The 24,368-nt window shown below is 41.4% G+C and overlaps 1 protein-coding gene across 1 annotated transcript in view; it reads left to right on the forward strand.

Annotated features, from left to right (window-relative positions):
* The window catches only part of adamts3 (ADAM metallopeptidase with thrombospondin type 1 motif, 3), a gene marked incomplete at its 3' end in the record, with an annotated part of 186,279 nt that overhangs the window by 15,341 nt on the left and 146,570 nt on the right, over positions 1–24,368 (forward strand). Inside the window, exon 4 of the mRNA XM_083978186.1 lies at positions 22,585–22,741. Within this exon, the coding sequence (XP_083834312.1) occupies positions 22,585–22,741 (157 nt within the window). The remainder of the gene's footprint in view (positions 1–22,584; positions 22,742–24,368) is intronic.

Below are 24,368 nucleotides of genomic sequence, written 5' to 3' on the forward strand. Positions count from 1 at the left end.
AAAAGCTTTAAAAGGGATAGTTCAACATTTTGGCAAATTGGCCCATTGCCATAATCCCTATAGTCATAGCAGTAGGTTCGTTACCTTTAATTATCGGTGCAAGCTGTTTTTAGAACAGCGGAGCAGAGCCACAAGCTGCTCAGAGCTACGCTACGGAGGCTCATGGGATTTCTTGGTTTCTCTCATCAAACTCATCAAATACACAATCCAACAACTCCACAACGCTCTGGTGGACAAGTTGAGACCTGCACATTCACCACGCTATGAGATAATAACACAACGTTACCAGACAGAGTTGTTTTAGAGGTAAATACAGAGACTGCTTGCTTAAAAATGCACATCAGCGATTTTGCATGAATTTACCACTAAAACAACTTGTATCATTGTGTTATTCTCTGAGTAGCTTGCGGCTCTGCTCCGCCATTCTAAAAATAGCTTGCACCGAACCTACTCCTAAAACTATAGGGATTATGGCAATGGCCCAATTTGCCAAAATGTTGAACTATCCCTTTAAAAGAGAAAGAAAAGAAAGCTCTGGTGCAATGTTGATGATAAGAAAACAAACTTTAACTGGTTTGCCTTGAATTATCTGTGATATTTGCATGGCCACGACAGATGACACGGTGTTGAAGTCTCTAATCTCAGTGAGTCTTTTATAAAGACATTAATTAATCTGATGATCAAAAAACCTCGACACACAGACGCAGGTTCGAGTCCCACGTGTTTAAAACGTGGACCGTGTTTTCAGAGTGTCATTTTTCACAGGTTTATTTGTTTCTTTTTCTTGAAATATGGGCTCCGTGACGGCGTTTGCTTCCGTTTACAGGAGCTAATGACAGTGTTCGATCCCTGAAACACACCTGGTCTGGTTTGGAAGAGGTTTCAGGTTTTTTTTTACAAGTACAGTAAGGTCGTCGTAAACAGAGAAGGAGGGACGATGCTCAGCTGAGGACGGTCGGTCGTGTCAGTCTTTTTTTATGCTGTTCACGTGGACGAAGCCTCCAGCACACGACTCTTTACAAATAAGGATTAGAGCAAACAGTGAAGGAATGCAGCTGACCTCGCCATGCCAGGAGTGTGTGTATGCGCTGTATCATCATCCTCCTCCTCCTCCTCCTCCTGCATGACTCTCCTCATGTAAACTCATGGCTCGCAGGCTTCCCTTGTCACTGAGTTGATGGTTCGCACACTGCAGATGTGTTACTGTCTGTGGGGTTGTTGCCCTGAGAGACAGAGCGAAGCTGGGAAGACCGCTGAGGAAATTAACGAGCCGCTTTCAAAACTTATCTGAGACGAGTAACTCCCTCTCGCTGTTCGACATGACACAGCAGATGATGATGATGATGATGATGAGGAGGAGGAGGAGGAGGAGGAGGAGGAGGAGGAGGAGGAGGAGGAGGAGGAGGAGGAGGAGGAGGAGGAGGAGGAGGAGGAGGAGGAGGAGGAGGAGGACGGAGCTTCAGGCTTGAAAAACATTTTAACTTTGAATTGATTTTCCTCTCGGTCCTCAGACACAAAGACACACAGGACGTTACAAATAGGGGTGTCACGATTCTAACATTTTTTGGTACGATTATTGTCAGAGAAATAATCAAGGTACTACGATTATCACGATTATTATGCATTAATTAATTTCACAACTCTATGAATGTGTAAAATCAAATATAGTCAAATTATAATTGAATTACACGTTGTTTACACAAAATATCTCAAGAATCTATTACTATATGACCAATTATTAATCCCCCAGGGGAAGTTTTTGAAATATACAAGTCATAAATTGTGATCTATACCAAATGTTTATGTTTATTTTAATCGTTTTTTGTTTAGTTTAGTGTTTTTTTTTATTACAAATGACACGCTAACATTTAAATTCCCACCAATTCAATGTTATGTTAGTTAAACGGACCAGTATCTGAGCATTGACCTTTATTTTGGCGCACATCTGCCGATATGGTTCCAACATCATCTTTTTTGGAAAGTAACGGTATTTAGGAATCGTTATGATTATTTAATCATGGCGTTTAATACCATGATTAATTGTGAAAACAAGTGATCGTGACATCCCTAGTTACAAACAAAAAAAGACTTTTAATGACACCACTTTAGGGAAAATGTTAAAAGGCGACTCAGCAACGGCTCAGTGAAATGTGAAAACTTGTGTGTTTTCTGTTTTCACACGAAAGCTGAATTTCACACTCTGAGTGCAGAATGAAAGGCAGAAAAAGGTGATGAAATGTTGGAAACACAGCTTTTAAACACAATGTCATTTCTCTGCATGCAATATGAATAAGGACAATATAACATAAGGAAGTTTATTTGTCATTGTTGTAAACTCTCACGGCAGCAGAGATTCAAAGACAACAGGTCACAGGAGGACCAGAGGGTTTTCTTAAAAAACAGTTGATAATTTGGTCTGTAATTGTGGACGCATGGTATGAGGAGGAATAAATCCTGTCAAAGAGGAGCTTTTCCTCTTGTTTTTCGCTTTTTCTGTTTAGTCACGCTCTCTCCACTCTGGTTGAGACTAAACTATCTCAACTACAGTCAGATGGCCGAGCGAGCTGCGTCCACCTGCTAAACATCAGCTCGATAGCGTTTCCACTGGGAGCCGTGATGAGTCAGTGTTCAGGCCTCGCAGAGCTGCTGTGGCTGTAAACCCTTTAGACTTGTTATGTAATGCTTTCACACTATTATACTCTGTTTATACTCAGCCACACAAAGGCTTTGTTTACCTCACAGATACCGTCTGAGCTGCGTGAGGCTCGGGCCACATGTGTGTTGTTTGCCGTTGTTTATTGTAAGACACTGTGTTGCTGAAAACATCCCGCTGCTCCGCATTAACATGTTCACAATCCCAGCTTGAGGATGAGAGAGCTTTGTAAATTGGCTGAGATTTTGTTATACTGCACAGTGTTTACACCTATGTTGTATTAGACCATTATAGGCAGAGCTGTAAATCAATGATAAGAATTGCTCAGGGCAATTTCCATCAGTGTGAAGGTTGTTATATAACAGAGTTAATGAGCCAAAAATTGACTTTCCCGTCTTATTTTTTAATATTTAAACATTAACTCTACCATACAGATGAAATATACCCATTTTATAAGGTTGTGTAATACTGTTTTCGGTAATGTTTAAATGAATCAAAGTTAAAGTGAGAAAGTTTTGCAATGTAATATTTATAATTCAACTTCAAACAAATTGCAGTAAACTTAAAAAAAAAGAAAAAAATACTTGAAAGACTCCATTTACACTTTTGAAGTGTAGATCCATAAGAAGATACTGTATATTAAACCATCTCAGTGTAGTTCTCAGCTTCTCTCTGGAGCTCTAGTAGCAGCAGGTCGGTGTCAGCCAATCAGAAGAGAGGAGGCTCTGAGCTTCTCTTCTGATTGGCTGACTGTTTAATGACTGATCCAATAAAAATAGAGCAGATTTCCAGAATAAAACACTTAAAAGAATCAAATCCTGCAAAGTGTTGGTTGGATGGTGGGTCCAGGTGGTGAGGGGGCGGGGCTTTGGGCGACTGCTTTGTTGTGACATCACAAAGTGACAGGAAGTCCTGACGGCTGGTTTTAAGGCTCAGTTTCTGAATACAGGCTGTGTGCATTTCTCTGTGGACTGAGGCTTTGATACTTTCACAGTATTAATATAGAACCTAGAGCTGCTTTATAATCACACTACACATGGACATCTACCGTTATACTGTATGGAGCTTTAACACAAACATCTACCTTTATACTGTATGGAGCTTTAATACAAACATCTACCTTTATACTGTATGGAGCTTTAACACAAACATCTACCTTTATACTGTATGGAGCTTTAACACAAACATCTACCTTTACACCGTATGGAGCTTTAACACAAACATCTACCTTTACACCGTATGGAGCTTTAATACAAACATCTACCTTTATACCGTATGGAGCTTTAACACAAACATCTACCTTTATACCGTATGGAGCTTTAACACAAACATCTACCTTTATACCGTATGGAGCTTTAATACAAACATCTACCTTTATGCTGTATGGAGCTTTAATACAAACATCTACCTTTATACCGTATGGAGCTTTAACACAAACATCTTACTGTATACCGTATGGAGCTTTAACACAAACATCTACCTTTATACCGTATGGAGCTTTAATACAAACATCTACCTTTATGCTGTATGGAGCTTTAACACAAACATCTACCTTTACACCGTATGGAGCTTTAACACAAACATCTACCTTTACACCGTATGGAGCTTTAACACAAACATCTACCTTTATACCGTATGGAGCTTTAACACAAACATCTACCTTTATACCGTATGGAGCTTTAACACAAACATCTACCTTTATACCGTATGGAGCTTTAACACAAACATCTACCTTTATACCGTATGGAGCTTTAACACAAACATCTACCTTTATACTGTATGGAGCTTTAATACAAACATCAATGGGGTTTTATTATTAATTAAATGATTGGCAATGATGCATTTAAAACAGCACCAGTTTCCTCAGTGAACCGTACACCCAGTTTTACAATAAGTTTGTAGGTTGTTCCGAGCACCTGTGAAGACTTCCCATAGTGCTGCTGTGGAGTCAGTCTCAGTATCTCCTGTCTCCATGATGTAGAGATCAGGGCTCGGCGGGGGTCCAGCCCTCCTGCAGCAGAACCCCTTTGTTCTTCTCGTCTCTGAAGATGCGTCTTCACTGTCTTTGTCGTGCCACACAGACCGATTGGATCAGATTCCTCCCTGATGGTACAGTACACTATGATTGCATGATGAAACCTTTGCACAGCGCCGTAGGAAACCACCACAGTGGAATAAATCTATAACTAACACACAGCAAAAAAATAAATAAAACAGCAGCCGCCGGTTTCTTTCTAATAGTTAAAAAAAACAAAGTATTTTCACAAGGACAAAAAAAAAAAGAAATGGAAAATGACATTCCTCCTTATTGTCATTGCCGTGCTGACAGATTGTGATTCGAGCGTTCAGACAGAGATCTGTTTGATTGGGTGCCACATGTCCCTGTGGCTCGGAGCTGCATGCAGGTTTTTCCAATCCCCGTTGATTACGGAACATGAGATCTGTGTCGCATGTGAGACGGGGGGAAAATCAAACCCGGCTCCTCCTGGTTGCTGCGGCACGGAGCACGAAGCACGTCGTCGACTGTCGACCGACGTCTGCGTACAAGTATCAGCTTTTGGTTTTGTCGCGACAAACAAAACTCTTAAGCCGCCTGGAAATGCCTCAAAGCAGCCGTGAAATGCAGCCTGAGCCTCATGCGTTTGTTTCCATGAAGCTGGAACAAAAACCTCCTTGGTTTTTTGTTTTGTTTTACTGCAGGCCTCGGCAGAAGCACCGACCGACCGACCGATCCTCTGACAGACAGACAGAGAGCTGACCTGAGATCTGACTGTTGGTATTAACCCTCGCCGCCCTGGCTTGCTCTGTAAAACTTGGCGCTCTCTTAATGTGTGTCATGTTGCATAATCGGCTCTGCCAGCCAAGAGGGTGAAGCACTGCTGTGTCTGTGCCGTGTGTGAGACTCTCAAGTGTAAACACACTCCAGGCCTGATGGGTAATGCATCAGTCGGAGGATTCTTTCAGAGTTTTTTCGGGGAGGGGGGGCGAAGAACGTTTCAACCGAAAATCTCTCTCAGTCCAGTCCAGTCTCTGCCTCGCCTCGCCTCGCCCGAGGAAACGCTCACACAACGCTGAGATTCATGAGGAGAGACAAAATTCAGTGGCCTAAACTTTTGGCCTCGGAGACTTAAAAGAGCATTCTGGACGCGCACGGCTCCTCGACAGATCTGGAGCTGCAGAGAGAAAGAGAGAGAGAGAGAAGGAGAGAGAGGGAGGGAGCAAAAAAAAAAAAAAAAAAAAGCAAAGAAAATATCCTTTTTGATTAGGAAAAGAAAAAGTCGGCCAGTTCCTCTTTGCAGCGAACTGTACTGTAGAGTCGGGCACAAGAGTTTTATTCACTAATAGTTCTTAATGTTCCTTGTTGACTCAGCCAAGGCTTGTTGCAGAGGCCTGACCCCAGAGCTGTTTGGTATATGGTTTGAGGTACAGGAGGGGGGGAGTGGGGGGCTACACCAAGATATGCAAAGCCAAGCTATTTCTTCCGAGCTCCTTCTCCTCAGGTTCACTGCTGCTGCTGCTGCTTTTATTGATATTTATGTGTTGAAACATTTTTAATCATGACCTATATAAACTAGAAGAGCCCACATTTTCTGTTGTCGTTTCACGTCGGGACATTGAGAGCCATTCACCGGCTTTTTTTTTTCTTATTTTTAAGTCAAAGTGCGGACGCCACCTCCCTCTGCCTCGCCAACCTCCTCAGAGGTCGTCTGTAAATGTTTGCTCTGTCCCCGGTTGAAGCGGCACAAAAAGACCGACCCGAAAATAAATCCTTTTATATTATTGTTTCAGCCCGTTTCACCTCTCGCTGCCCCGTCGTTTCAATTCATTATCCGTCAAGTGTTTGTTTTTGACCTGTTAATGTTTGATTCTCGTTTTGAAAGCTGTAAATTCAGCTTTATGAACTCGTAACTCAGACGTGCAGGAGAAACGAGAACCAGCGAGGATATAAAAGAGAGGGAAATGAAGTATTTTGTTTTGCACATTTCGTTTCATTTACTGTGAAGCCCCTTTTCAAAAATAGTCTCTAAACGACTGAAGACGTTCACTCCCTCCGCTCCCGGCAAAATCACAAGAAATGAACTGATGTTTTTTTTTTTCTTCACCTTAAAGGATGGGGATGAAAATGGCAGGTAATGATGACGAAGGTTTGCTCACATTTTTGAAAGCAAACACACCTTTGAACAACACCGAGGGTGAAAGGTGGCAGTGTCCTGGCTGAATCCAGACCTTTTTTCAACGTCGCAGTACCTCAGCTTTTTTTTTTTTTTTTTTTTTAAACGAAAGCACGTTCATACCGACCTCCTTAAGAAGTTTAGACTGAAAGAGACTGTTTTTGAAAAACTGGAGCCCTTCAGCTGAATCCCATATGTTTTTCTTGGCAGACGAGCGCTGTCTGCTTGGCCGCGGCCGATGTTGGGGATATTAAACTGATGGAACACAGGACTCTTGATCCCCCCCCCCAACACACACACACACACACACACACACACACACAGACTCTTTTTTTTTTTTTTTAAGAGTTGTGTTTAGGCACCAACTGGCTGAGCCTCTATCAGACACCTGCTATTGTCTCCTGCTCTGATACTTGATATCCCTGGATGACGAGTAAATGTCAATCTCGGGCCCAGTTGTTGAAAAGGTGTAAAATTATCCAGGTTTGAAATCCCTTTTTGTGCTATCCAGGATCACGTAATCCGTCTTAATTTGCAGTTGTTCAAAGCAAAGTAGGATTGGATCAGTCTGATCCAGATCCAAACTTTCCAAGATGACCAAATCCGGATAATGAGCGCTCTAGATGGGACTGTGCATCACGCTGAAGGCTGATTGGTCTGTAAACAACAGGTAGAACAGCAGCATGGGCTCACTCACAGTGTGTTTATTTGAAAACAGAGTGTACGTATGTATTGTTTCTTTTAAACAGCCAGATTCCATCTGGTTGGGCTGTTAAAATAAAAATAAAAAGCAGATATACAGTACATTAGTGAAATTGTGAATATTTCCCCATGTGTTTCAAATTCAAACTTCAAATTTCATTAAATTCAGTTTGGGGAAAAGTTTTTCAGTTGTAGAATATTCAAAAGTTAACTTTATTTAATCACTGTTGAGGTTTAAACATTAGGTGGAAAATATATATCAATATGTATAGATATAGATATTGTTTTGAATTTAATTTAAATCACATTTTATTCCTGAATCCACTTGACTCCATGGGATCAGAATAATCCTGTTTTTTTGGATCAAAGTTTCCCTGATCCTACTAAAAAGTTTTGAACAGCACAAACTGAGGGTTTGATCCAGATGAAAACGTTGGATTACGTGATCTGATCCGATCTCACAATCCGTTTTTGGTTTTGAACAACCCATTTTCGAGATTTGATCCAATCCATTATCCAAAATCCGATCAGATTACCTTTGAACAACTGGGCCCGGGTTGTTGAGGACGTTTTTTCAGAGTCTCAATCTTGCGTAATTGTGTTTTTTTTTTGTTCCCAGTCAGTTCTTCACACTGACAATGGGACTAATGCCAGATAATCATCCACAAGGTGTTTTATCTCACACACTCAGCAGCTGGAGATGTATTTTTCCCGATGCTCTTTGTTTGTGAAACAGATTCCTTCTAGTTGAGACAGATGTGACGGGATGTGTGAACACATCAGTAAAAACATCAGCTGACCTCAGATCGACCTCGGCGATGTTCAGCAGATTCAATTAAATGATTAGTCATTGAGTGCGATGAGGTGACGATGAGTATCTTCTATTGTTTGTCCGCTCTGTTTGAAAATTAAAGGTGCAGTCAGGCAGATTTTTTACTCGTTTGTTGCTCCACATGACTCATGGGATTGTTTTTATTCTCCAGTCGATCAGTTACAGTAGTTGTGTGAGTCGGCGTTGCAGGTGTTGCCCCATTGGTGTTTGGTTTGTAGTAGTTGGATTTTGTGCGTTTTTGTGTTAAATGTGGCGATCCACCAGGTCTGTATTGTGACCCTTTTTAGATGGGGTGTAAACCAAGGCTGGGGTGATACCCATAATGCAATGCAACATACATTATTATTGCAGAGCAGTTTAAATCAGTGCAATGAAAGGTCGAACTTTGCAACAGCAAACCTGCAAATAAAAACCCACACTTGAGATTCACTGGTTACTTTTTCCCTGTTTGGAGGGTTTTTAATTTTTTATCAGATTAAAGCTCCGGGTATTGATTATTTTCATCATTTAATAATTAAAACCAATATGATCAATCGAAATGGTGTGAAAATCGTCTTTGACTCAAGGAAAAAGGAAAAAACTGGATCCAGCAAATATTAAACTTTTTTTTAAATGAATTACTTGTCAGTAGGGATGTAACGATTCACTCAACTCACGATTCGATTCGATTCACGATTTTTTGTTCACGATACGATTTTCTCACGATTCTTTTTAGATCAAAAATGAGCTACAGACAAATTATGACCTAATAAAATGATCTTTTATTCATAAGAGAAAGATGGTCTGAAAAGTTCACCTTTCATTACAGATACACTGCACATCATCATTTATCACCTTTTATCACAAGTAAAACTGGTCTTATTTACAAATAGTCGTTCAATTAAAAAAGAAAATGAACCAATTTCATTGCTCGATTGGTCTGAGAAAAAAACAAACAAAATAAACATTTGGTGCCTAGGCTTGTCAAAATTAAATCAAAATCAATATGACTGAACCGTGTATGAAAGGTTGGGTAGCACCGAGGGACAAGAGAGATAGAGAGAGAAAAGAGAGTGAATTGGTAGGCTATGTGTGCGTGGCGGCGGCGTCTGGTGTCGAACAAATGAATCAACCAGTGACTTTTGGGATAATGTAAGCTACTTCTCACCAGAGACTTTGTTCTCACGCATCGCGATTTCTTTTTATTTTCACCGATGCGAGTCGTCACGCAAAGTATCGATTTTTAATCGACTCACGATGCATCGTTACATCCCTACTTGTCAGTTAATTGATTTATTGATCCCTAATTGATTAACAAGTTGACATTTGAAGCAACAATCTGTCTAACAAAGTAATGGTCTTTAAAAAAGCACAATGCCGACTCTTATTGCACCTTTTTTATTAGAGCAGCAATCCTCCAGCCCTCTGATGTACAGTACAAATGAGTCCAAATGTCCATCACAGGCCACCGTACTGTGTGCCAGAGGCGTGATCGGAGGTCAATCAGCACTTGACCGACACAATTATTCCCAGCGCGGAGGTGGAAGCGCCTCGTAGTCTGATTCAAAGAGTTTCGATGATGAAGCGTCATTGATTAAACAGCAGAGGAGCCGCAGGGCAGCGTGAAGCAGCACGAGACCTCGACTCGGGTCAAGACTTGGCCTTCACATCGCTGCAAATGAAACCGTAACAGAGCAAACTCCAATGAGTAGCGTGCAAGATGATTTACTTATTGCATTTAATATCCTTATTGAAAATGATTTATAACTCGTCGTGTTTTATTTCTTCTTGTCCAGAGCTCAGCCACTCGATTCAGCTGATCTGGGACCAGATGCTTCAATGAGGCGTACGCACTCAACGTTACAGTGATGTGAAAATACAAAATATTGCAATACACATTTAATTTAACATAAAATAAAATAAAATCAACCTCACAGAGTTTTATTCCTTTTCGTTATACGTTTTACACAGCAAAACCAGTTTTACATCTCATACAGGGAAATAATTCAGTGATTCTTCAATGTACTTGTTATAGTGAACTATTTCCTTCCACTTTACTTGTTTTAATTGGCAGTGGCAGTGTCTGATAACCTGTAGCACAGAAGGTGTTTTGTATGTAAACTGACTGAGGGAGTGTTTTTATCCATTCATTCAGTTAATCGTGGGAGTGGAAACGAGGCTCAGGCCGAATTCTCAATGAGTGAGATTTACAAAGTGAAACCAGGCGAGCACACGGCTTTGGATAAGAAGTACAACATGTGTACAACACAATTTCAATCCTCTGTATGTGTTTTACATCACAGAAATTGACAATAACTTTGACCTTGACTTAAAGAGGAACTATGCAGGATTTTCAGCTTAATTCTGCTACATTTTTACCTTCATTAACCAGCTCCAGAGTCCTAGTGCCGGTTAAATCAATGACTTGTAACTAGTTCCAGGGAGAATGGAGGCTCTCTGCCTTCCACCTAGCGTCTCTTGGCTGAAAACCAACCGTGTAAGATCAGAGCCTCCGACCCGGTGTCCCAGCTCTCATCACACAGAGAGCCCAGTAACCTGCAGTCTCTTGTTTATGACAGATAAGAACACATAAATATACAAGACGTAACATTGTATGATAAATGACTTCATGTATCGCTCCGTGGATTACTTTCTCGCAAGCTTCGTTAAAAACAAATGCACATGGCTGAGAGGAGGGTTAGCAGAACAGAGGAAAAGAGACCGGACTTGTATAGTTCCCCTGAAACTGAGTCATCAAAATGCATTAAAGGAGACATATTATGACACTTTTCCACAAATTAAAATAGTTCCCAGGTGTCTTAAAGGGATAGTTCAACATTTTGGCAAATTGGCCCATTGCCATAATTCCTCTAGTCTTAGGAGTAGGTTTGTTACAGACCTAAAGACAAATTCATGCAAAACCGCTGATGCCCGTTCCTGTCTGGAACAGTTTTTCTGCAAGCAGTCTCTGCATTTACCTCTAAAACAACTCTGTCTGGTAACGTTCTGTTATTATCTCATAGCGTGGTGAATGTGCAGGTCACAACTTGTCCACCAGAGCGTTTTAGAGTTGTTGGATTGTGTATTTGATGAGTTTGATGAGGGAAACCAAGAAATCCCATTGGCCTCCGTAGCGTAGCTCTGAGCAGCTCACGGCTCTGCCGTTCTAAAAATAGCTTGCACCGACAATTAAAGGTAACAAACCTACTGCTATGACTATAGGGATTATGACAATGGGCCAATTTGCCAAAATGTTGAACTATCCCTTTAAAGACATGTCTGTGATGCTTCAGTCAAAATACCTCAAGGATCAAACATCACAGCTCTTTTTATCCTCTCAAAACAGCCCTGTTCAGAACGGCTGGTTTCAGAGACTGTCCTTTTAAATGCAAATGAGCCACTGCTCGCCGGGTTATGCAAATTCAAAAGCTAGTTACATCACTGGAAAACAACTGAGGGAGGAGCTCATAAAACCACATGGATTTCAACCTAGGGAGCCTGCACATTTCAGATTTCTTTTGTCAATTCTCGCATTTTGGGGTCGGAAAGCAAGACAAACACCCACATATATGTTAAAGAGCCTTCAAAAAGTGATATTTCCATAATATGCCCCCTTTAAAATGTCCTGAGTCATGATACGAGCTCAGGGAATTACTGTCAGGGGATTTGTGGACTTTGACTTTCTTTAAACTCATCGTAAAAGAGAATTTCCATCAGTTAGTTTGGTGTTATCAAAGATCCAAAACTGAACCCGGGTCTCCAGAGTTAGAAAGTAACACAACTTGACTTTTAAATGTCTAAAATCTTATCTTGGTTTCTCTCTGTTGACTTGATGTGCTGCTAACGACTGAAGCCTCAGCGCTCTGTTGTTGACACGTAATTAAAGTACGTTACTCCAGGTCAAATAGTCACTCAACCGTCTCCCTCAATTATTCACCCGGCAGCCGCCGCTCAGATTAGTTTTCACTACAGGGAGGTGTGTGACCAGACTGTTTCTTCTCTTCTTTATTTATGTTTTCATTCATGTTCTTCGGTGTGTAACCTCGGTGATCACAGGGACGTTGATGTTAGTGTGTAAAAGCTTTTAACAGCGCCGAGCAATTCAATATTCCTTCATGATTCTCAAGTGCAGATCCATTGGATGTGACATTGCATTGCTAACATAGCATTTCTGATTGATTATATAACCAATAGATATATAAATGAATAAAATACATTCTTTAGAAACCGTTTCCCCAGCAGCTCAGAGTAGAAGTACATGTCGGTTCAGTTAAAGGCCACAGTGGCCGAAGGCTGATCCCACTGTTCAATAATAACTGTATCACAGAGGGAAGGTCACGGTGACACTGGAGACGAGCTGCAGACAGGGAAGAGGCTCTAATGAAATTCTGTGTGTTTGGTATTCTTCCTCCCTGAGCTCTCGATTGGTCAGACGAGGACAGCTGAGCTAGAAATGTCAGGTAATATCTCCACACTAAACAAAACACAACACACTGTACAGTAAGAGGACAGTAGAGTGTGTAACTACACTGGCTATAACGGTCAGTCTGAGGCCATTTTTTACCCTTCGTTTTCAATAATAATATCATCTACACCCGAAAGTGAATCTGGATAAATACACTATATCATAACCTGTAACGGGTAGCATCGAGCCATTGAAGCCAATCACAATCCTGTTCCTTCCTTTTGCCTCGAAGTGGATGTAAGATCTCACAGTAAACAAAGGTGGCGCACCTGATGTCAATGCATTTCTGTCGCATATGGTGAAGTTCAGGAAGCTAAAATTCTGTTTTCCCATGTTTATAAACGCAAACACGAAACCTACATTTTCCTAAATCTCAGATTTGGCCGGAGTTTTTAGTGACCTAAAAGGCAAAAAACACATTTAAAGAAATCTGTTTCTTTCAGATATCTGGCTTCATGTGTTCATTAGCTTTATTCTTTTCAGATGTTGGAGAGAGAGTTGAGTATCTTGTCTCTGTAGAATCAGATGGAGACCAGGAAAATAACGGGTTATGTCCAGACTTCCTCCATCTGAATGTCTATTTTTGTTCCATTCTGCTGCACATGATGTCCTAGTTATGTCTTAATTGAACTTCTTTACATTCAGTCGGACTAAAATATAAACTGATTCGATTTTGAAGCTCAAAAGTCAGTGATCGCAGGCGTGGTGACCTCCAGAAACAGTTTTGGGCCACATCTAGGAGGACATCATATCTCAGCAACATCCTGAAGAAACACTTTTGAAATGTCCCCTGACAAGACAGTGTCAGGTTTCTTCTGTTTTTAGTTTTTAGCTGCTCCACTTTCCTGTCCCTGCACCTCTTTGGTCCAGAATCAAATATCTCCACAACCTTTGTAGTGAAATATGCTGCAAACTTGTCCGACACATCACGGATGAAGGGATGACACCTCAAAAAGATTTTCTTTTTACTATTTTCTGACATTTTTGAACAAAATGATTAATTGAGTGATTGAGAAAACAAGTATTTGATCATTATAATGTACCTAGCAGGCTAACAAGCTAAACAGGAATTGCTTTAGGCAGCAGCATGATTGTGTCTTCCTCCCTGCAAGAAGAGATAGCTGCGTTACTGCTACTGTCTTTTATACCTTCTGCCTCAGCATTGTGTCGGCCTCATTCAACACGCTGTGATTTTTATGGCCCTGGAGGCAGAAAAAAAAACGGTAACAAAGTGAAATTAGTCTGTGAGCTTCCCCTCGGTGTGTTTGAGAGTGTTAGTCAGAGGAGTAAGTAGATGGAGATTTCCATTAAGGACGGCTGCTGTTTCCAGTCGCTCTTGTCTCCATTCATTCAGACTGCTGAGAGCTCCGTGCTTTGTCTGGTTTATACAGATAGTGAGACACTTTGCTTTTTTCTTTGCTTTATTAAGACACAGCCAGTGTGTTTTTTTGTCAGATGTTCACACTTTAGTTTCTTTTGTACTGGTTTACATAGAGAAAAGTCAATATCTACTGCAGCTTCTCTCTTTTCTGCTCATCTGTGAGTTTTGTGTCACAGTAAAGCTCCGACAAAAAAAACACTTTGGAAAAATCCAATACTGACTGCATTGATCAGAGCTGTAATGTGCTGTGCTGGCCTACTTTTCATAGTTGAAAACTTGCCTTTAAGAATTCATGGAGAGTGCAGCCGGTGTTAATCGTCGTCCTACTGACAGATAGGTCTTCGATAAAAATAAGTCTGTAGTTGTGCGTCATTGGGTGCAGTGACGATGTTGCTTTTTTTTTTTTAAAGCTGGACCTGTCGTGGACTCGTAGCTTTGTCGGCGTCTTGTCACATCTTAACAAGAAGGTTGAAGTCTCAGCTGCTGCACTGCTTTCGTGAAATGGTCCGAATTAAACGACCCTGGGCAGAAACACAAACCTTTACCCAATTATCCCTGTGTGTCTTTATCTGGGCAGGATCAGAATCCACCGTCATTCACAGAGGAGCTTTAATAGGCCTGACCCTTAAAGGTCCCATATGGAATAAAAGGTAGGCGTTTGTATCAAAGCTCCATACAGTATAAAGGTAGATGTTTGTGTTAAAGCTCCATACGGTATAAAGGTAGATGTTTGTGTTAAAGCTCCATACAGTATAAAGGTAGATGTTTGTGTTAAAGCTCCATACAGTATAAAGGTAGATGTTTGTGTTAAAGCTCCATACAGTATAAAGGTAGATGTTTGTGTTAAAGCTCCATACGGTATAAAGGTAGATGTTTGTATTAAAGCTCCATACGGTATAAAGGTAGATGTTTGTATTAAAGCTCCATACAGTATAAAGGTAGATGTTTGTGTTAAAGCTCCATACAGTATAAAGGTAGATGTTTGTGTTAAAGCTCCATACAGTATAAAGGTAGATGTTTGTGTTAAAGCTCCATACGGTATAAACGTAGATGTTTGTGTTAAAGCTCCATACGGTATAAAGGTAGATGTCCATGTGTAGTGTGATTATAAAGCAGCTCTAGGTTCTATATTAATACTGTGAAAGTATCAAAGCCTCAGTCCACAGAGAAATGCACACAGCCTGTATTCAGAAACTGAGCCTTAAAACCAGCCGTCAGGACTTCCTGTCACTTTGTGATGTCACAACAAAGCAGTCACCCAAAGCCCCGCCCCCTCACCACCTGGAACCATCATCCAACACTTTGCAAGATTTGATTCTTTTGAGTGTTTTATTCTGAAATCTGCTCTATTTTTATTGGATCACTCATTAAACAGTCAGCCAATCAGAAGAGAGGCTCAGAGCCTCCTCTCTTCTGATTGGCTGACACCAACCTGTTGTTACTAGAGCTCCAGAGAAAAGCTGAGAGAGGAGATTGAAAACTACACTGAGATGGTTTAATATACAGTATCTTCTTATGGATCGATGCTTCAAAAGTGTAAATTGAGTCTTTAAAGTTTCTTTTTAAGTTCACTGCAATTTGTTTGAAGTTGAATTATAAATATTACATTGCAAAACTTTCTCACTTTAACTTTGATTCATTTAAACATAACCGGAAACAGTATTACGGGTATATTTCATCTGAAAAGCTGAGAGAGGAAATGGAAAACTACACTGGGATGGATTTTTGGTTCTTAAAACCACTAATTTATCTCCTCATGGTTCGACTCTTCAAAATAAACACAGTACAAGTGTCAAATGTGAGACCTGATGAGTTTGATTTTGATTTTTGTCTATCCTGGGAGAAAGATGCTTGAAAATAAATGACCCTTTGACGTTTCAGATCTCAGAGCATCTGAGCTCATTAACAACTCTTCGTCTACACTCACGGAAAGACAGATTTTGTTGAAATCGTTCCAGTTTAAATGAAAAGTCCTGTACGAGTCCGAGCCCAGCTGCTGTCTCAACGTGTCAGTCTTAAGGTCAATTTGCTGAAGAGTGGAGTCAATGGGGGCGATGAGCTCAGAGTAAATTTAAAAAAAAAAGAAAAAAGCTGAATGACAGGGGGTGGACACGGCTGGAAGAATACGGGCCGGATGGATAATCAGCTGAACTCGACTCTTCATACCAGATATTGGTAATTGGTCGGCCGCTGTGCAAACTGCAATTCGAGTCGAAACAACTCTGCTGAATATACAGAATATTTGTAATCTGCTTCTGCGAGCGAAGCCTGCAGCTGTAGATAAATGCAAACAATAAGCCGGGGGAGGAGAAGATATACATAACAGTATGTAAGTTAACAAGGCAAGGCAGCAACATTTTCAGTGTAAACTCTGGTTCATATTGTCTGTTAGAAAGTCCCAGATACTATATGGTCTTCTATCTTTTTTTTTTCTTTTTGAAAAATGGCAAATTAGTTTGATGGAGCCACTGGGCCGTGTCCACATCACTGTGCAGGTGTCGCTGCTCTGTTTGATAAGGAGGATGTGTCAAATGCCACTCTATCTCTCTCTCTCTGCTCTGTGTTCCTCTTCTTCACCTCCTCCATCTCCAGGTGTCAGATTCTCCTCTCACTCTGTATCTGTGTCCTCTCCACCGTGACTCCGCTGACGAGTTCATTGGAGGATTCGCTGCGGCTGCAGTAGTGCATCATATAAGCAACATTCAACTGGTCATGGAAAAAAAACACAAAAAAACCTTTCTTCTGCTTCCTTCTGTTGGAAAATGTCAGTGTGTGCAGCGCAGAGGTCAGATGGTTGTCTGTGATATCTACCTGGAGATGTGCCGGGGTTTTTAATTCAACTGCAGATGAGAGATTTTGATTCCCTGTTTAATCTTTCCTGAGCTGAAAGACCCACAGTGTGTGTGGATGATCCATAAATAACATTATGATATGTGAAATAGAAACTGTCGACATTTGTTTTCCGCTCACACTTGCTTTGCTGTTTTTGACTTTCATACGGGACTAGATCATGCGTGATGTGAGATAATAACAAAACGTAAGGTAAATACAGGTAAATACAGAGACTGCTTGCTCAAAAACTGTCCTTGAAGGCAGCACGCATCAGCGGTTTTGCATGAATTTGCCTCTAAAACAACTCTGTCTCGTAACGTTCTGTTATTATCTCATAGCGTGGTGAATGTGCAGGTCACAACTTGTCCACCAGAGCGTTTTGGAGTTGTTGTTGGATTGTGTATTTGATGAGTTTGATGAGGGAAACCAAGAAATCCCATGAGCCTCCGTAGTGTAGCTCTGAGCAGCTCACGGCTCTGCTCCGCCGTTCTAAAAATAGCTTGCACCGACAATTAAAGGTAACGAACCTACTGCTATGACTATAGAGATTATGGCAATGGGCCAATTTGCCAAAATGTTGAACTATCCCTTTAACACAACACTGAACTGGTAGGAATTAAATTGTTAGCTCAGCATTTCTAAGAAAAAGAAAACAATTAAAAAAGAACATTTCATCTGAAGGATTAATAATTGGTCCTATATTAATAGATAATTGAAATATTTGTTTATATAATTAGTAATGCAATTATAATTTGACTATATTTGATTTTACACATTCATAGTGTATTCATTCATAGTCCAGGCCTGAGTATGAGACTGTGTACATCCTGGATGATACAGTAAAGAAAAACAAGAAAACTGGCATTGACCTCTTGACCCCGGCTGTGTTTTAAATTTAAATCTCTCATCAACGCATTAACAGAAGATGGGAAAGAGAAAACGATGCCAAATTGGATAAGAAATTAAAACATGTTTGTTAGATGAACGTGGATAAACACAACACAGCCCAGACAGGTGGAACCGAGGCTCCCAGTCCCACGCAGCCAGGTGGAGGCAGATACGTTTCCAATCTATTCATCGTCGCACATTATTAAGATCGTGTTGTGGCTCCATCAGGAGAGACGATGCCAAGCGAAGCGACATGTGGCAGCTTAAATAATTCAGGTTTCTGCGTCTGCATCCGAAACCTGGCAGGAAGTAAACCTGGTTTGTGCTGCCAGAGGAAATCTAGGTCCCGTTCCTCCGCATCGCACGAGACTCCTGCTGCATCCTGATGTCAGAAAGTGGCAAGCTGCCGCGCACATTATTCAGTAGGGGATCATGTTTTTTTTTTTTGGTTATACCCCCACTGAGGGAAGTACAGTAAGAGGTCATGTGAATGCTGAGCAGCAGCAGCGACGTTGGCAGCCTGTTCGCATCTCGGCACATGAATATTCTGTTAAGGGGACAGTTCACCCAAAATTCAAAATTCACTCATTATCTACTCACCCTCATGTCGACTAAGGGCTGGGAGAAGTTTCAGAGTTAACGGTTGCAAATGGATACCAACTGTCTTCGTAGCAACATTTAAATACCTCCATGCTGCTCGTATGTAATGTCCGTCTTGTATTGAAGCCCCAAAATGCAAAATTGTCCTGAAAAAAAGTAAATAAGTCTATATTTCAAGCTTGTTTGTAGCGGAAGCTTCTCGAAGCTCGTCTTCCCGGTTCGTCATATTTGGACAAACCAGAGTCTGTCCTCTTCCCAGTTTGTCCAAATTTGACGAACTGGGAAGAGGAGCTTCGAGAAGCTTCCACTACAAAACAAGCTTGAAATAGAGACTTATTTACTTTTTTTCAGGACAATTTTGCATTTCGGGGCTTCAGTACAAGACGGACATTACATACGAGCAGCATGGAGGTATTTGGATGTTTTTTGGTGTGTCTTTTTGGACGAAGAAAGTTGGTGTCCATTCACAACCATTATATGGACAAATACTGCTGCGCGGACCCCCCCCCCGTAACTCAGAGAAGGCACGGAGGACTCTGAAAATTCTCACAGCTCTTAGTCGACATGAGGGTGAGTAGATAATGAGTGAAATTTGAATTTTGGGTGAACTATCCCTTTAATGTGATCATTAGCAGCAGCAGGTCGCTCAGTCGGACGTTATCAAAGTTACATATGGACTTGAAAAAAAGAGCTGAGATTGGAGTCTGGCCAGCAGCAGCGCATGTAAATATGGGGAGAGAGAGAGGAGGAGGGTTGGATGTTGATGGGGGACTGTGGGAGTTGGAAATGAGTTCAGCAGCAGCGTGCGTGTCGGTCGCTAAGCGCCATATGTGCAGCAACAGTGGAGCAGAGTGTTGGCGAAGCGTCCAGAGCGGCGTGAGCGAGGTGCAGAGACGTGTGAGAGTGAGAGGCAGTGCCACTTTGCAAACTCTCTGATGTGCTGAGTATTAAAGGGATAGTTCACCCAAAATTGATATTTCACTCGTTATCTACTCACCCTCGTGTCGACTAAGGGCTGGGAGAAGTTTCAGAGTCCTCCGTGGCTTCTCTGAGTTACAGGGGGTCTCGGCGTAGCAGTGCATGTCCATATAACGGTTGCAAATGGATACCAACTGTCTTCGTAACAAAAAGACACACAAAAAACATTCAAATACCTCCATGCTGCTCGTATGTAATGTCCGTCTTGTATTGAAGCCCCGAAATGCGAAATTGTCCCCAAAAAAATTAAATAAGTCTATATTTCAAGCTTGTTTTGTAGCGGAAGCTTCTCGAAGCTCCTCTTCCCGGTTCGTCCAAATTTGACGAACTGTGAAGAGGAGCTTCCGCTACAAAACAAGCTTGAAATATAGACTTTTTCTTTTTTTTTTGGAACAATTTCGCATTTCGGGGCTTCAATACAAGATGGACATTACATACGAGCAGCATGGAGGTATGTGGATGTTTTTTGGTGTGTATTTTTGTTATGAAGACAGTTGGTATCCATTTGCAACCGTTATATGGACATGCACTGCTACGTCGAGACCCCCTGTAACTCAGAGAAGCTACGGAGGACTCTAAAACTTCTCCCAGCCCTTAGTCGACATGAGGGTGAGTAGATAATGAGTGAAATTTGAATTTTGGGTGAACTATCCCTTTAAATCATCATCCCTTTAAATCATCATCCTTCCTCCTCCTCTTCCTCCCACCGTCTCTCTCTCTCTCTGGAAGCTGCTGGATGATGGTGTTTCGCAAAGTGGCACAGATGGACAGATTAGACACATTTGCGTGACCTTGATGAAACAAAACATTCGACAAGATTTAACATATCAAGAGGGGCACATTTGTAATGTAAAGGATAATGTGCAGCACGTGCACAGTAATCACAGTTAAACGTCTGTAGATGTCATCAGCCATATGTTGTTGTATTTTGATGCAGATTCACCCATCATCAACACTAATGTGACTGACGATTTGCATTCATGAGCTGTGTGCATTCAGTTTTTTTTTCTATCTGCACATAGCGTGGTGAATGTGCAGGTCACAACTTGTCCACCAGAGCGTTTTGGAGTTGTTGGATTGTGTATTTGATGAGTTTGATGAGGGAAACCAAGAAATCCCATGAGCCTCCTTAGCGTAGCTCTGAGCAGCTCGCGGCTCTGCTCCGCCGTTTTAAAAATAGCTTGCACCGACAATTAAAGGAAACGAACCTACTGCTATGACTATAGGGATTATGGCAATGGGCCAATTTGCCAAAATGTTGAACTATTCCTTTAACATAACACTGAATTAGTAGGAATTAAATTGTTAGTGCGGCATTTAAAAAAAAAAAAAAAAAAAAACATTTCCTCTGAAGGATTAATAATTGGTCCTATATTAATACTTGATTTTACTTCATTACCACCATACAGTTTCCAGGCCTTAGTATGAGACTGTGTACATCCTGGATGATACAGTAAACAAAAAAACTGACATTGACTTCTTGACCCTGTGTTTTAAATTTAAATCTCTCATCAATGCATTAACAGAAGATGGGAAAGAGAAACGAGCACGTGCACAGTAATCACAGTTAAACGTCTATAGATGCCATCAGCCATATGTTGTTGTATTTTGATGCAGATTCACCCATCATCAACACTAATGTGACATAAGCTGTGTGCATTCAGTTTTTTCTCTCTTTTTTTTTCTCTCTATCTGCACAATATTGTGTGAGCTGGACCGTGTGAATCTGTAAATCCACCTTAATAAACTGTGAGCATGACCGGCCTCATATTGCTGGAAATCTGTGGGCGGCAGGAAACCATCACATGGCAATTTTCTACCAATGTGTCACTAATGACACGGAGCGATGTGGTCGCGCCACCTGTAGCTGTCGGAGGGGGTTGACCAGATGATAATTACACAAACGGAGGGGCGAAGTTAAGCTAATGCACACGACGAGAAAACATGCAGAGCGATTCAAACTCCTGCAGGTGGAAAAAAACGGGGCAAAGTGGAATTCCATCAACGGCGTGTCGTGTTTTTTTCTCGCCGTCACGCGTCTTGATAAGATGTAACGTTTGCTTTGTTTGTACATTATTGTGTCACATGGACAGAGTGGACCTTTGTATCCCCCCCCCACTCCCCCACTCCTCATACTAATGCATGGGGAGCATGACTGGCCTCATATTGCAGTAAATCTGAGAGCGGCAGGGAGCCATCACAAGGCAATTTTGTACCAATGTTTCACTAATGATGCACAGCTTTCAGAGCGCAGCGTGCAGCCGCTGGACGACCAGCTGGTAATTGCAAACAAAAGTTGCGGGAAAGGAATAAGAACATGTGTGAAGAAGACTCAATTACAGATAAAGAATTGACGACTTAATATTACAGTACATCTGCGTTTTTATATTGTCATGTATTTTCTTTTCTGCATCTCTTTGTTACCGGGAACTCACTTGTTTATGTGCTGGTTAAATTCAACAGAAGTCGTGTCACGTCTCATTAGTCTTTCATTGCTGCATAAATTTCGCATCCAGCTTAAAGGGATAGTTCAACATTTTGGCAAACTGGCCCATTGCCATTATCCCTATAGTCATAGCAGTAGGTTCGTGACCTTTAATTGTGGTTGCAAGCTATTTTTACAACGGCGGAGCAGAGCCGTGAGCTGCTCAGTACTACGCTACGGAGGCTAATTGGATTTCTTGGTTTCCCTCATCAAATACACAATCCAACAACTCCAAAACACTCTGGTGGACAAGTTGTGACCTGCACATTCACCACGCTATGAGATAATAACAGAACGTTACCAGACAGAGTTGTTTTAGAGGTAAATTCAGAGACAGCTTCCTGAAAAACTGCCCCTGAAGGCATGAATTTGCCTCTAAAACAATTCTGTCTGCTTGCACCAACAATTAAAAGTAACAAACCTACTGCTATGACTATAGGGATTATGGCAATGGGCCAATTTGCCAAAAATGTTTAACTATGCCTTTAATGATATAATTCACTTGATTTGTGACCAAGATATGAATCAAGAGTTTTCCCGCAGAGTTTGAATGTTAATCCTCTGCAGGTGGATTAACCTAACTAACTAACTAACTAACCTTGTGTTTTGTGTTGCAGGCCGGGATGATCCGCACCGACTCGGACGAGTACTTCATCGAGCCGCTGGAGCGAGGCACCCAGGAGCTGGAGGACCAGGGCAGGGTGCACGTGGTTTACCGCAGATCGGCTCTGGTGCAGGCACCGTCCGACATCTCTGTGGACTACCAGCTGCAAGGTAGGACCGTAGGGCCGCAGAAACCCCACGCTGTGTGTTTATAGTGTTCAGTGTTTTAGTGTTTACTCAGCGCTACAGGCAGCTTCCCGGGGGATTCGTTCTCTGCTTCGGTCTGATCTCACAGTGTTGTTGTGTTGTATCCAGGGCCTCTGTGATCGATGAATCAATCATCGGCTCACCTGAATGCCATCACAAACTCTCCTCGTGTCCTTTTCAGTAGCTGATTTAGGCCCAATCAGCACAACAGCAACAACAACAATCAAGTCTTTATTTCTTATCTCTCACAGGAAATAAAAAACATATCATGGGGTGGTCGCTCGAGCCAGATGAGCTCTTAATGCATCGACCAATGCTCTCTGCAGATATCTACGTAATGTGAATCCTCAGGGTACATTTGAAATATTGGGGATTGGACTGATGCTAGAGTGGTGCTCCTAATTAAAATTGCCTGGGCTTTTAATGTGAAGAGGCAGTTGCACCGTCCTCTACAGCTGCAGCTCCATTTACTGCCAATGAAACACAAGCAATGAGGGTCATTCATTCAAAAAATGACCGCAGCAGCTACCTCTCTTATCGCTTACTACTACTATTATTATTATATTCTAAAAGCTGTCCCTGCTCACTGCTAATATATAGTATGGATTCATGCATTTATATCTGTATGAATGTACTTAGCTGCATTTCACAGGTCAAAGAGTGTAAAAGAAAATGTTTTTACTGCAGTACTAAGTCACCTTCCTCCGAGGGTCGGCGGTTTAATGTGCTCGGCTGCGTCGCGTCGCGGCGCTCCATCTGCGTCCGGCTCAGGTGTAAACAGAGCTCGAATACCGGCTGATTGTGAACGCACCATAGGAGGCAGGCGGCGTGTGCATATGTCTGCTGCCGTAATGAATGCACACTTAGTACCAAGTTTGTATTATCTATTCTACACTCACCACAGCGAGTGGGAGAAAACACATTACCGAGCCTGATTAATGTTATGGAAACTATAAGAAAGTCAACGTATAGAAAGAGGCAATCAGCTGCTCAGTGTGTAATTACAAAACTACATTTCTGCTTCTATGTTTTTTCCCACTAGTTTTGAAAATGAATGCATGAATATTTATTTTCCTGGCAGCTTCCAGCATCCAAAAGACACTTTTTGTTTTTGTTTTTGTTTTTCTGGCAGTAGTTGGAATCTCATGTTAGTTTTATTTTAATACGTAGAATGAGCATCTGAATACATGAATAGAGAAGAGGGAGGAGGAGGAGGAGGAGGAGGAGGAGGAGGAGATCGTTTTTGGCCATTAAATGTCTCCAGTCACCTTAAGCAGCAGCTGTCAGTGCCCGCATGTATGAAGAAGACATCTGCTCCTCGAGGCCAATGATCAACCATCAGAAAATAATTTATATAAACTCAATCATGTGGATTAATCGCAGACATTATTACAAATCAGAATATTATTGGAATTTCATACTTATTCCATCATGGACATTTTCCCCACTTCATTATGATAATTATTAACCCCTGAAACCACCTGCAGTTGTAAATATTGATAAAGGATTAATAAACATCGTGGAGAAAAACTCGTGGAGGCGTTTGAAGAAGGAGACCAGACAGTATTGTATTGATACACAGATAAGATGC

Source organism: Trachurus trachurus (genome assembly GCF_905171665.1).
Source record: "Trachurus trachurus genome assembly, chromosome: 9".
NCBI lineage: Eukaryota > Metazoa > Chordata > Actinopteri > Carangiformes > Carangidae > Trachurus > Trachurus trachurus.